Source organism: Mus caroli, chromosome 16 (genome assembly GCF_900094665.2).
Source record: "Mus caroli chromosome 16, CAROLI_EIJ_v1.1, whole genome shotgun sequence".
NCBI classification, from domain to species: domain Eukaryota; kingdom Metazoa; phylum Chordata; class Mammalia; order Rodentia; family Muridae; genus Mus; species Mus caroli.
The window spans coordinates 34,888,845-34,901,181 of record NC_034585.1 but is presented as its reverse complement, the minus strand read 5'-3'; the positions used below and the strand labels follow the sequence as shown (position 1 = coordinate 34,901,181).

General features: G+C 44.5%; 1 protein-coding gene across 1 annotated transcript in view; it reads right to left on the bottom strand.

Annotated features, from left to right (window-relative positions):
- Positions 1 to 725: 725 nt before the first annotated feature.
- Positions 726 to 12,337, bottom strand: part of Fstl1 (follistatin like 1) — a 55,385-nt gene continuing 43,773 nt past the window's right edge. Inside the window, exons 7-11 of the mRNA XM_021185316.2 lie at positions 10,447 to 10,565; positions 8,490 to 8,602; positions 8,086 to 8,196; positions 5,614 to 5,690; positions 726 to 3,327 (exon numbers count right to left, since the gene is read on the bottom strand). Of these exons, the coding sequence (XP_021040975.1) occupies positions 3,283 to 3,327; positions 5,614 to 5,690; positions 8,086 to 8,196; positions 8,490 to 8,602; positions 10,447 to 10,565 (465 nt within the window). The 3' untranslated portion in view covers positions 726 to 3,282. The remainder of the gene's footprint in view (positions 3,328 to 5,613; positions 5,691 to 8,085; positions 8,197 to 8,489; positions 8,603 to 10,446; positions 10,566 to 12,337) is intronic.

The following is a 12,337-nucleotide window of genomic DNA, read 5'->3' as shown; positions in this document are numbered from 1 at the left end:
CTCAAGATCTTGTTCTGTCTCCTTGAAACAGACTCCAGTCTTATACTAACTCTTCTCCTTAACCAGTTAGACAGAGCCATCTTAGCTGCCGAATCCCACACCAATTGGCACTTGCTTGAGATGGACACTGGTAGATCCTCTTTAATTTATGTAAAAGAAGTTTCTTCATAGTTATGGACCATGCTTGCCAGACTATCGTCTTCCAGGCAAGATGTGCCCATTGGTGCAATAGAAGCATGACTATGACTGATGCAACCAACTCTCTTCTGATTGGACCCAATGCCCATTCCATAGCCAGGACTTTATGTCTGGTACTGTAAGCCAGAGAGAGAGGTGAAAGAATAGCCATAGTGGGGGAAGCTACGGCTATTGCCTTAAGCAGCTGTGCTGTGCCTATTAAATTGTCTTCTAGACACTTCTTTACTGCCACAGAGTTTTGTTGCTGTCAGCCTTGGTCAGTTATGGGCAACACTTATTGCAGAAACTCATAACTGGTCAAACTGCTGAGAATAAGTGACTGTTGCCATGCATGGTGGCTCAATGCTTAGCATCAAAGAGAAGGAAATAATTATGTATTCATATCACCCCTACCAAGGCTCCAAGGAACTCAGAGCCTACTTTTACACGGTCAAAGATTAATATCCTCATGATTTCATTTGGCCTTCATTGGCGATAAGGAAACCAACTATTATTTTATTTTATTTTTATTTATTAATAGTAACAAAAATCAGAAGTAACAAAAAAAAAAACAGTTAAATGGAATACAGAAGCACAGTAAATACAAATGCATTTTCAAAACCACACGGGCACAGAAATCTGTTGAAACCATTTTCTGAAGTTTAACTATTTAGGTCATAGGACTAACCAAGGCATTCGGAGTGTTCACATGGATTTGGTTGCCGATGGAGGAGCCTGCTTCCCCAAGACTGACAGTAGTACCCAAGAGTCCTGGTATATGTATGTGAAAAGACTTCCCTGGGTCCTGGATCTTAAGAGACACTGATGTTAATAAAACAACAAGAACAACAAAAAACCACAGAACAAAACCCCAGAGCAAGCCCAGGGAGCTTGCAGTCTTGCTTTATAGGCTTCTAGAGGACTCTAGGAAGGGAAGTAGATGTAATCCTGCGTGTTGGTCCCATGCAAATCTCAACCCAAGTCTCCCAAACCAGGCTACTTAGCAGCTTTTCATGAATGGTTCAAGGATCACCTGAATCTATGGTGGTTCAGACAACAGCTGCCCTAGTTACACTGAAGTAGCAGAAGAGGAATGTAGGCTTGCCCTCTGGTATTCAGTGTTACAGGGTTCTAAAGATGATTGGCCAACAGACACTGTAGCTACTTGACCAGATTGATACTCCTGCCCTCTCCCATCTCCTCCAAGAACCAGCAAAACTTTTGATGATGGCATTGCTGCTGTGAGCTCTCCAAGGCACTTGGAGAGGGGGATGAAATCTGGGCTGCATGAGTGGGGCTCAGAGCTTTTGAAAGGGATGGCGCAGAACACTAGGCAGAGCCAAATCATCTTGCTCAGATGAGATCAGGGAAAACTAGGACGAATTCCACTCCCATCTCAAGAGCTCAACATTCCACACTTTCCTATGCAGGAAAATCTCCATAGTTTATTCGGATGGTCTGAAGTTTGAATTTTTCAAATGAGATAACGGTTAGATTTTTTTGTTATGCTAAATGCACAGGAAACAGGACAATAAAGGAGTTTGAGAATCAGAGGCCCAAAGAAAGGATTGACTTTCAATAACAGTTTCTCCCCCAGTGCTGAGTTAAATCTCAATCCAGATTCAATCTCCAGTTTTAACGGCTCTAAATCTGAAAAGTTTTATCATTATGTGTACCTCTGACTCCAGAGATCACACTCATGTGTACCATTCCTAGGGAAGCTGCTAGTTGTCCTTCACACTCTCTTCCTGGGCAGAGTGACCATGAAGCCCTCACACCCAGTCACCTGCTAGGATCATTTCAACCAAAGCAAAACCCATCCATGCTATTCCTGGCTGTTTTTTCTTATGGTGTGGATTCATCTATCCTAAGAAGGTAGCTCTCTCTGGACCAGTTGGCTAAACCACGAGCTACCACTTATTAAATTCCAAGATTCATTCTTACCAGTTCACTAAATAAACTGACACCCAGAACCAGGAGCAGCTAAGGACCAAAGTGGCTGACTCTGCCAGTTAGCCACAGATCACAGCAGGCTGGCAGGCTGGGATAGCCTGAGCGTCCATCCTTGGAACTTCTTACAAGAAACAAAAGCAAATCAACTGTTTGGATCTCAATGTCTATGAAGATGCTTTGTCCTATGGCTTCTGTCTGAGGGACCTCTTGTGCTTCGTGGCATGTAGCTGATCTTCTAGAAGCTCTGGGTTGGGGTACAGCTCCGGACTGCATCCGGTCTAATATGTGACAGGGTATGGGCTGTTTGTGTTACAGAGTTCCCTGTACCTGGAAAAATGCCCAAACCCCCTTCACCTTCACTTCTGAAATAGTAGGACTAATGAAAAAATAATTACAAAAGCTTAATATCTAGTCAAAAAATGAAATATTAAAAAACAACAATAATATAACGGTAATAACTGAGGAATGAAGTCAGCTTGGAAAAAAAGTCTTTTACAGAGAAATAGCACCTTTGGTAAAAAAAAAAAGAAAAAGAAAAATGTATTTTAAAATTTTGGTTAGGTCTCCATGGCGCTTGAAGTACATAAGTGTCTGCATCATTTAAACACATCCTCCAGGAAACTCCATGCAAGGCTGAGGGACACAGGTAACTAGTTGGGCGGCTGTGTATTCAGGTGACTGTTGGGACCAAAGGGAGAAGCAGACTTGCTGCAGGTCTGTCATGCTGACAGTGGTGACAAGGGTCAAAGCAGCAGGGTTCCTCCCCACAAAGCTCCCCCAACTTCCTCCAGCAGGGCTAGTTCAATGTTTCTCTACGCTTCTCCTGTAGTCTCCTCGCAGCTGCTGTGACCCCAGAAAGGCTTCATTCAGACCTGCCTCTGCTCCTCTGCCAACCCCATGCTGTTTCCTTAGTTGCCTCTCATCCCAAGGCGTCCTTTAGTTTCTCTTAAAGCATTCCTACAGGTGAAGGTTGTGGCCTTCCCTTGCTAGGCTGGCCACCCTCATTTCCTTTATTGCAAAACAAACAAAATAAGATTCGCTGCCATACAAGCAAATACTAGTGATTTGGTGGTTGCTGCAGACTCTGTGTGTACTGGGCTCAGCGCTGAAGGGGAGGCGCTGGGCTCCGGACACGGTGCTCTGTGCCTCTTCTTAGATCTCTTTGGTGTTCACCTTCTTGGTCTTTTCTGCTGTGCCCTTTGAGATGTAAGAGGATATAATCATTACAAAGATATTAAAGGTTGATGGTGTTTATCCAGGTCCCCAGACCTTCCATAGCATCAGTAGACTCGCGGTTATGCTAGATTTTAGTTGCTGACTTGTATGGTTCCTTCTTGAGTGATAAACATGAGGTTATGTCAGTTTGTGGCATGGTCTTTTAGGGGTAGTCTGGGATTACCAGCTGACCCTGTATGAACATCCTATGAATCAGATATTATTGTCCCAGTTTTAAGGATAAAAGGGTACTAAAGGGAATGTGTTCTGAATCCAAATCCCACAGATGTAGTAAAAGCAATGGGCCTCAGGGGCGTACTTGTCTGGGCTTGAACTTGATCATGCCTAGTGTCCTTGAGAATATTTTGAAGTCTACAATCTTAACACTTTCAACCAAGTCTTACAATAGGGCCTGACACATTCCTTCAAATGTACAAGATGTACAGATAGCCAACAAGGGCTTAACACCACTAGATGTTAGAGGGGTGCAAATGGAAACACAATGAGACACGTCTACACATTCAGTTGGTCGGATGAGATAAAGAACAGTAGTAACACACGTTGGCAAGGATGTAAAGAACACGGAGGGGAGGATGTACAGTGACTGGTATTTGGAAAGATTAAAAGAGTTATCTTTTGGTGGGGTTTCTATTCCTAAATATACAGGGGGAGTGAAAACATATGTCCACACAGGAACTTGTACAATAACGTTCACAGCAGCATCGTTCATCAGAGTCAGAAGTCACCTAAATACGCATCACGTAATGAATACATTCACAAACTATCACATATATGGAGTGGCACTCACATAAAGGGGAGGGAAGCAGATTCATGCTACAAGCATGAACCCAAAGAGCATTATTCTAAGTGGAAGAAGTCAGACAGAAAAGGGTCATTCTCTATGACGCACCCAGACCAGGCACCCTTCTAGGATCTAATGGTGTTAATAAGCCCTTACTGGCTACCTGCACCTCTTTGGAGGAATGTGTCAGGCCCTGTTCTAAGACCTGATGTAGTATTGCTCTCATGTAACAGTTGAAGACGTTAAGATGTAGACTTCAAAGGACTCTAGGACAGTTGAATAGTCAAGTAAGGCCCAGATAAGGGCACCTCTGGGACCTATTGTTTTTAATACTTCTGTGGGATATGAATTCCGAGTCAGGAAATAGATTAGCAACTGTCAGAGGATGAGGACAAGGAAAATGAGGAGCAATTTCTAATGGGATGGGTTTTTCAGGGGAGGTTAAGATTCTCTGGAATTAGACAGTGGGGAGTAGCTGACAAACTTAGGAATACATTGAAAGTCACTCACTTGCATAGCTGCATATTTAATTTTATTAATTATTATATAGCATTATTTTATAATATTAATTTCATTAATTAATTTAATTTTAGTTTTTCTTTGAGACATGGTTTCTCTGTATAGCCCTGGCTGTCCTGGAACTCACTCTGTAGACCAGGCTGGACTTGAACTCAGAGATCCACCTGCCTCTCCCTCCTCTCTTGGGGAGTGCTGAGATTAAAGGTGTACACCACCACCACCTGGCCAAAATTGGGTCTTTGAAAGGGGTAAATTTTATGACATGCTAATTCTCCTCCAACTTAAAACCTGAGCTAGGAAACTGCTGACAACCGTGGCTGGCATCTATGAGACAGAGTTGGTACTCCATGTCCAGCTGCCTGGCACCGAACCTTCCTCAGCGAACACCAGCTTGATGTCTCACTGACTACACCTGCCTCTCTGCCTCAGGGTTTCTCTGATCTTAGAAGCCCATTCGGCTCACACGTGTTGGAGGATAGAAATGCTAAGAACTGTTTTCCTGGTAGCAGCTTTCAGGTGATGGCTGAGAGAAGGTTTTCTAGAGGTACCCCAGCCCCTCCCACCCCTGTCACAGTAACTCCCTCAGGGAAGGGTCTGTATCACAGTCCGATGGGACAGATGAGGTCATCATCTGGTATCTCCTGTGTTGAATGAAGTGAGTTTCTCTCATCTGCTGAGGCACTAGACACCTTCTTGGTGGTGTTAAGAGTCTGGTTTGAAGCCGGGCGAGGTGGCGCACGCCTTTAATCCCAGCACTCGGGAGGCAGAGGCAGATGGATCTCTGAGTTCGAGGCCAGCCTGGTCTACAGAGTGAGTTCCAGGACAGCCAGGGCTACACAGAGAAACCCTGTCTCGAAAACAAAAACAAAACAAAACAAAACCCAAACAAACAAACAAACAAACAAAAAAAGAGTCTGGTTTGAACCGGCACTGTGATTGCCACTCACCTGGTGCTTCTGGAGTTCCTGGACATATCTTGTCTTCTCCTCCTCTGTGTGGGTCTGGACCCCTTTCTGATTCTTTCCTGCAAGAAGAATCAAAGTTCAGAGAAAGGGGGCTGTGCTAAGCCAGGGAAGACACTACCTAACAGATTCAACATTTACCCTGTGGAGGGAGAGTTAAACTGCCCACCTTTCTCTGAGTATTACAACATCCAAGGTCATAGAAACAAGAAAGCTATCCTAATTCTTTGGCTTGTGTTCCTGCTATTTTCCTTAATGCACACCCACAAGACATGCTAGTCCTACAGAAAAGCAATGGGGTCAACTGGGGTCCTGGCTCAGGAAATTCCTCTGGGGTAGCGATTCTCAGCCATTCCCACAATGTCCCAGATGTAATTTTTGGCTCCGGATGTAGTTCACTGGCAGGGTGCTTGCCCAGCATGCAAACCGCATCCCCACTCCCACGCACAACTCCCTAGAACTGCAAAACAAAGAGAAAAAAAAATTGAATGGCCTGGCTTTCACCTGCTGGAATTTTGATGTAATTGATTGGGGTGGGTGGAAGCTGGGTGCCAGAGATTTTGCTTTTTGAAGCGTTCTCTAGGTCGGTCCGCACACCCAGGGCGGATTGCTACAACATCTAACAAGTATTTCTCAAGCACAAGGATAAAAAAACAGTAAAAATAAACAAAACAAAAAACCCAAACAAATGACCAAACCAAAAACCAATCCTTCTCAGATCCTCAAGCTGTTCTTTTGGTAGATTACGACCTAGAAAGTTTGAAAGGATGCCTGGGACTCAGTTTACTGAACACAATATTTACCATTAGGAAACTGCAGATACGGATAATCAATTCATCCCTCATAGCCACTTCTCAGGGCCCCGGCTCCTCTAGGCATTATTTCAACGCCCCTGATTGTTTGTGTCTTTGAGATCTGTGATCTAAAATGGTTCTGCTAGTTTCCAGGTACTAGCCTGAAAATGCCTCTTGACTCTCCTCTTACATCACACAGCCTGTACACCAAGATGTGTTGAGGATCCATAGACTGTACTCTCTGGGTGGAGGGCATGCAGCTCTCAGTGTGGCTATGGCAATCTCATGGGATTAAATTCTGTTTGATGCACTGTGATTGGGCTTACTCAGATGATGGTGTTTAGGGTTCCATAAGTCAGTGCACACTGACTTCTACATCTTAGAAATGGAGGAGGGATACCTTCACAAAGCCAGAACCAGAGCAGCTCTCTCTCTCTCTCTCTCTCTCTCATATATATATATATATATATATATATATATATAGAGAGAGAGAGAGAGAGAGAGTTTGTATATATATATATATATATACAAACTGAGGATGCTTCCTGGTTAAGGCAGGTGGGTCGATGTTTAAAGGGGCCTTCGGATGGCTTCAGTAGCTACCATGTGTGAATCTGGCTATCAGGTCCAGTAACTTCTAGAATATTCTTGTCTCTTAACAGTCTCTTCTGTGTTTTCATCTGCTCCTATGGTTAGGTTGGGCACCTACTCTCTCATGTTGAAGCAGACTTGGTCCTAGGAAGGTTATTGCATCTATGGATAACACTGGCTTCCACTTACATGTTGGTATTCTGGGCTCCCTGGCTAACGTGCTTTCCTGGGGCTTTGACTTCTGTCTCTTAGTCACCATCTTACCTGATCTCCCTGAGCATAATATTGAGTATCAGCTTTTTCTGCCCCAGTTAACTTCCTAAAATATAAGTTCAGGGTCATTCCTGCAGGTATAACTTTTAAGTCTGGTTCTAACTGACATGAGCGGAATTCCTATTCTGGACCTGGCTTTAAGACTGGTCTCTGATTTGCTTTCGTCTTGACTTGAACCTGGCTTTGATATAAGTTCTCTCTTGATCTCTGGCGTCACTGTAGTAGAGGTCTCTGATGGGACACAAGTGGTTCTAATTTACTCTTTGACCTCCACTCTGCCTCCCAAACTCCGACACCTATATGTCCCAAATCCATCTTGTTCATGTTGCAATGATCTTAATTTTTAATTTAAAAAAAATTTTTACACTTCTTCTTAGATTGTTTTTCCTACACGTTATGGCAAGTTAAGTCATCTTGACTTCTGAATACCTGACACTTTTATAAAATATACAGTATTTCCTTAAGTGTCATAAGGATGAAGTTGGTTAGGATGCAAAAACCATGGAAGAGCGCTGGCACACACTTCTCACAGATCAGTGTTTTCTTTCATGATGATGGTTTCAGTCTCATATTGCTATTTATTCATGCTGTGGCTCAGCCTTCTCTCTAACTGGAGGCTTCTGGGGTGATTGTCACACCTGACACACCTGAAACAAGCGCTTTACACACAGTGCTGCCACTGGGGAGCTGCGGGTCTGCTGCTTCCTTCCTGGCCTTTCTTTTCCTCATCATACCCCTGTCACCGTCTCTCATTTAAGTCACAGCGCTGCTCCCTCCTTCTGCACTAAGTATGGCTCACCATCACAGGTCATTGCTGTGCAGACCCAGTGGCCACAGGAACAGACACAGCGATTGCAGTCCACCTCAGTCTCGGCTCCATCTGCATAGGTTTCGTCCTCCAGGGCACACTCTGTTGGACCATAAACAAAGGCAACAGTTGAGACATGAGATTTGAGCTGGGTGATGTTTTTGATACAGTCTGGGCACTTACATGTCCCTTTCTCAGACAAGGACGGCCTTGTATCTCATGGGGAAATGCCCCATATGTTTATGGCCTCAATCTTATCATGGAGGTGATAGGCTGGTGACAGCCCAGTTTTATGGATGGGGGCTAGATCAGTTATCTCTGGAGAGTTCTACCAGTCTTTCCTTCCCTGCCAAGCTTCCATCCCCAGCAGCACTCAGTTTCTAGGTTGGACATACTCTTCTCAGGAGGGTTGAAGGATGGATTGAGACACTTGAGGAACTCTTGGAAGCTGAGTTTCCAGTCAGCGTTCTCATCAGACAGTTCAATGAGGGCATCAACACAGAGGCTTCTAAAACGAAACACAGGAAAGATGCCATCAGCAAGGCCTGGTTTCTCCCCCTAAGAAGGAAAGCAAGCATCAGGCTCACAGATACCTGGAGCCCCAGGCAAGATGACTGTACACTGAAAACACTTCCCTCCTCTTTGACCTGTCACACTGTGGCCCAGTAACCCCAAACCTCCAACCTTCAGCTTCTTAAGCTGTGTCCCAGATCACTTAAGCTGCTCATATGCGTCCCCAGTGACAACCAACGTCTTGTGAATAATTTAGTCCACCTTTGGTTAACAAATGCTCCCACCATTTGCATACCTCCTCTAGTGTAGATTGTCATCTGTTAGATGACTGTCAAGTCAACCATTCCAGAAGAGAGATGACAGATGATATGAAAAGGAGTATAGGGCTTGAAATAATGTAGTGGGTTCGTCTGGTGCTGCTTGTATTCAAATGCTAGATACTGGCCCCCAAGATCTGGTTGGCTCCCCCATGAAGAGATCCTCATGTAGACCAACTTTTGTTGGGTAAACCTTGCCCTCCAAGTTATCCCTGATTGGTTAATAAAGATGCCTACAGCTTGGGATGGGCAGAAGAGAGGAAGGTAGAGCAAAGGTTCACAGGCTTGAGGTTGGAGGAGAGATGAGAAAGAAGAGGAGGAAGAAGGAAGGAAGTCGCCATGGGGTAGTTGGATGGTGAGCACATGGCCATGAGGGATGGCTTGGTGGAGTACGAGTAGCTCAGGCAGAACATGGCAAGTGATATCTTGGGGATATTGACAGGGAAATAGATAAAATAGCATATAGGGGTAATATCTGCTCAGCTCTAGTGTTTTTCTTTTTACCGTATCATAATCTAAAGGCTCTGTGTCTTTTATTTGGGAACTATATGGTAGAAACCCTTAATATATTTCCAACAAGGGAGTGTAGCAAACCCTCAAAATAATATTTATGCCGACAAAAGAATATTAAACTTAAACAAGAATCACCTCATTGTCATTCTAAGAGTTCTTTTTTTTTCTTTTTACATATTTGTTTGTTTATTTAATGTATATGAGTATGCTGACACTGACACACCATTTACAGATGGTTGTGAGCCATCATGTGGTTGCTGGGAGTTGAACTCAGGTCCTCGGAAAGAGCAGCCAGTGTTCCTAACCACTGAGCCATCTCTCCAGCACTAGAGAGTTCTTTCAGAAGTTTTATTGAGTCTCCCCAGCTCTATCACCCCCTGTTGCCTACGACTTGGGCCCTGGCTCAGCCATTTTCTACTCAAATGATCTTGAACTAATTATTCAATCTTTCTGAGCTTATTTTCCATAAGGTCAAGGACTATGGCTAGGAAGAATCACAAAAGCTGCACTTTGAACTTGTTGTGAACAAAAGAGAGGCACCTTTCCCATGTTTAATTCTTACTGATGTACCTACCAGCTCCATACTAAAAGCTTCTTTGTTTATTAGTATTTTTCTAAGGCAACACTAAGAAGGACATACACGCATAACAATTAGGGAAATCTACACGGAACAGCTTGGATCATCGTAAACACCAGGAGCAGAACAACATTATCAGTTCCTTCAGAAGCAATGTAGGTATGACATGACCTTGATCATTTATTCTGAAATTACATTCTTTTATCCTTGCGAGTCCTGACCCCAAACAGTAACTGCTTGATCAGATATCAATGTGGCTCGATACTCCATTTTTGTAATGTTCACAGAATAGATTGGGACAGAAACCTCACTTTTCGGTTTCTTTCACATTGGCCCTGGCAGTACCACTGTTGGTAGAAGGGGTTCAAATCCCACCCCCCCCTTTCAGGCAATCTTCCCTGGAGACCGTAGGCCCAATCACCCACTCCTCACCTGAGCAGTTTGTTGTTCTCCTGATCTGCATAAGTGGTGATGTTGATGGCTGTTTCATTCTGCTCCACGAATTTCAGGAATTCACTGGAGTCCAGGTGAGAGTCGCCATTATCAAAGCTCTAGAGAGAGATGACGAGGCCTCTCAGCAGTGCTTAGACAGCCACAGTTTTATTGGTGCACCCTCTGGCCTGACCCCTCAGTTCATCTTACTCTTAACACACTCCACCTATCCTAGCCCACAGTAGTAATGGTTCAGATCACTAGGAACCCCCAAGATGAGCAAGTGTAAGTGCCTAGACAGAAGCCATGGGGAGAGGGATTCTTTCAGTATGGATCCTGCTCAGGAGGGCAGCCTGAACAGATGTCTGACCCAGTCCCTGACACTGTCCTATAGACCTGGGTTCAGACGATTGGTAAAGTCACTGTCTCACACCCTAGTGAACACATAGCAAGGTGTGGCATTATAAGCAGTAACTTAGAATCTGGGAGGTGAAGCCCAGGGGACTCACAGAAGTCTATCTTGCTATTTTAAGACCAGCCTCCTTGCCCCTATACCCTACGCTGGGGCCCCAGTGCAGATGTGTGTACAGGACCTCAGGCCATACAGTGCAGGCAAGATGACCTGTTGATACCCCAAGAACACAACTGAACAGGGAGTGGTGAGGTCAAGCATTAATCCCTCTAAAGCAAGATGCTAAACCAAGACAGCAGCCATTGACAACTATTCAAGATGCCTATGTCCTAAGCAACAAGAGGAGGCATCAATCCGAAGGTTTAGATCAAATTCCATGTTGAAGGTGGCTGTTCTCCTAACTAGGTCCAGCAGTACCCCTTCATTCCCCACGCTTTCTGAAGGCTGTGCTGGATAATGATCAGCATTTCCATGTTGCTTTCAAGTTGGTTCCTTACGCTATGGAAGAGAGTCTGGAAGAAATATCTGCCTAGACTCCTAGGTAAGGGCAAAACATAGCCATTTTTTTTCTCCTCTCATGGCTGCCACAGGTCATGTGTTGTAAAATTTCCATGGCATATATAGTGAGGGGAATCCATGAAATACCCATTAAGCCTTTGCTTAGAACCTGCTTCTCACTCTCGTCCGGATTCTCAGGACCACGTCTCAGGTGTGCTTTATGCACTCACTGTATGCTTGCCCTGAGGAAATCTCACAATAATTCACTTGTGGGGTTTTGATTAATTAATGATGTGCAATTCAATCAGCGTGATCCGGGAGCATTCAGAGGACCAGAGAACTTTCCCGAGGACAACTAGAACAAACCCTGTCTGGGGACAAGAGTGAGTGAAGAGAAAGCAATGGTCCTGCAGTGTCTTCATAGCTGTTGACTGGGCTATCTGGACCTAGAACTTCACCAGTGACTGCACAGCCATGGACTGGGTGCTCTGGACCTGGTATTTACAGTATAGCAGGCTCTTAAAAGCCAGTGCTTTGTGCACACCCTTCAACTATCAGGGAACCAGAATGCAGGCCTAGAACTAAGGGGCCATTCTAGCTCTTGGCAGCCTCATCTCATAAATCTGATACCTGCCTAGAAATAGCATTAAACTGTGAGGCATTTCAGTGTCTGGCCAGAATCCAGCATAATTCACTCAACTAACCAGATGCAAGGACCCGATACTTTTGCATGCCCGTATCTGTAGCTCTATTTCTGAGACAGTAACATTTCCATTTTTGGTTTTATGACTATAGAAAGGAAGGAAGATGAGTATTTTGAGACCCATGCTTGAGAGCCATCCTTATATGTTCATTTAGTGTTCAGAAGAGGCGGGTTGAGCCCGGCACTCACTCACACGAAGCAGCTGAGGCGATGGGGTGTATGGTGTTAGGGGCCGGGAGGTAGGAAGGCTGGCTCCAGTTTCAGTGCCAGGCTCCGAG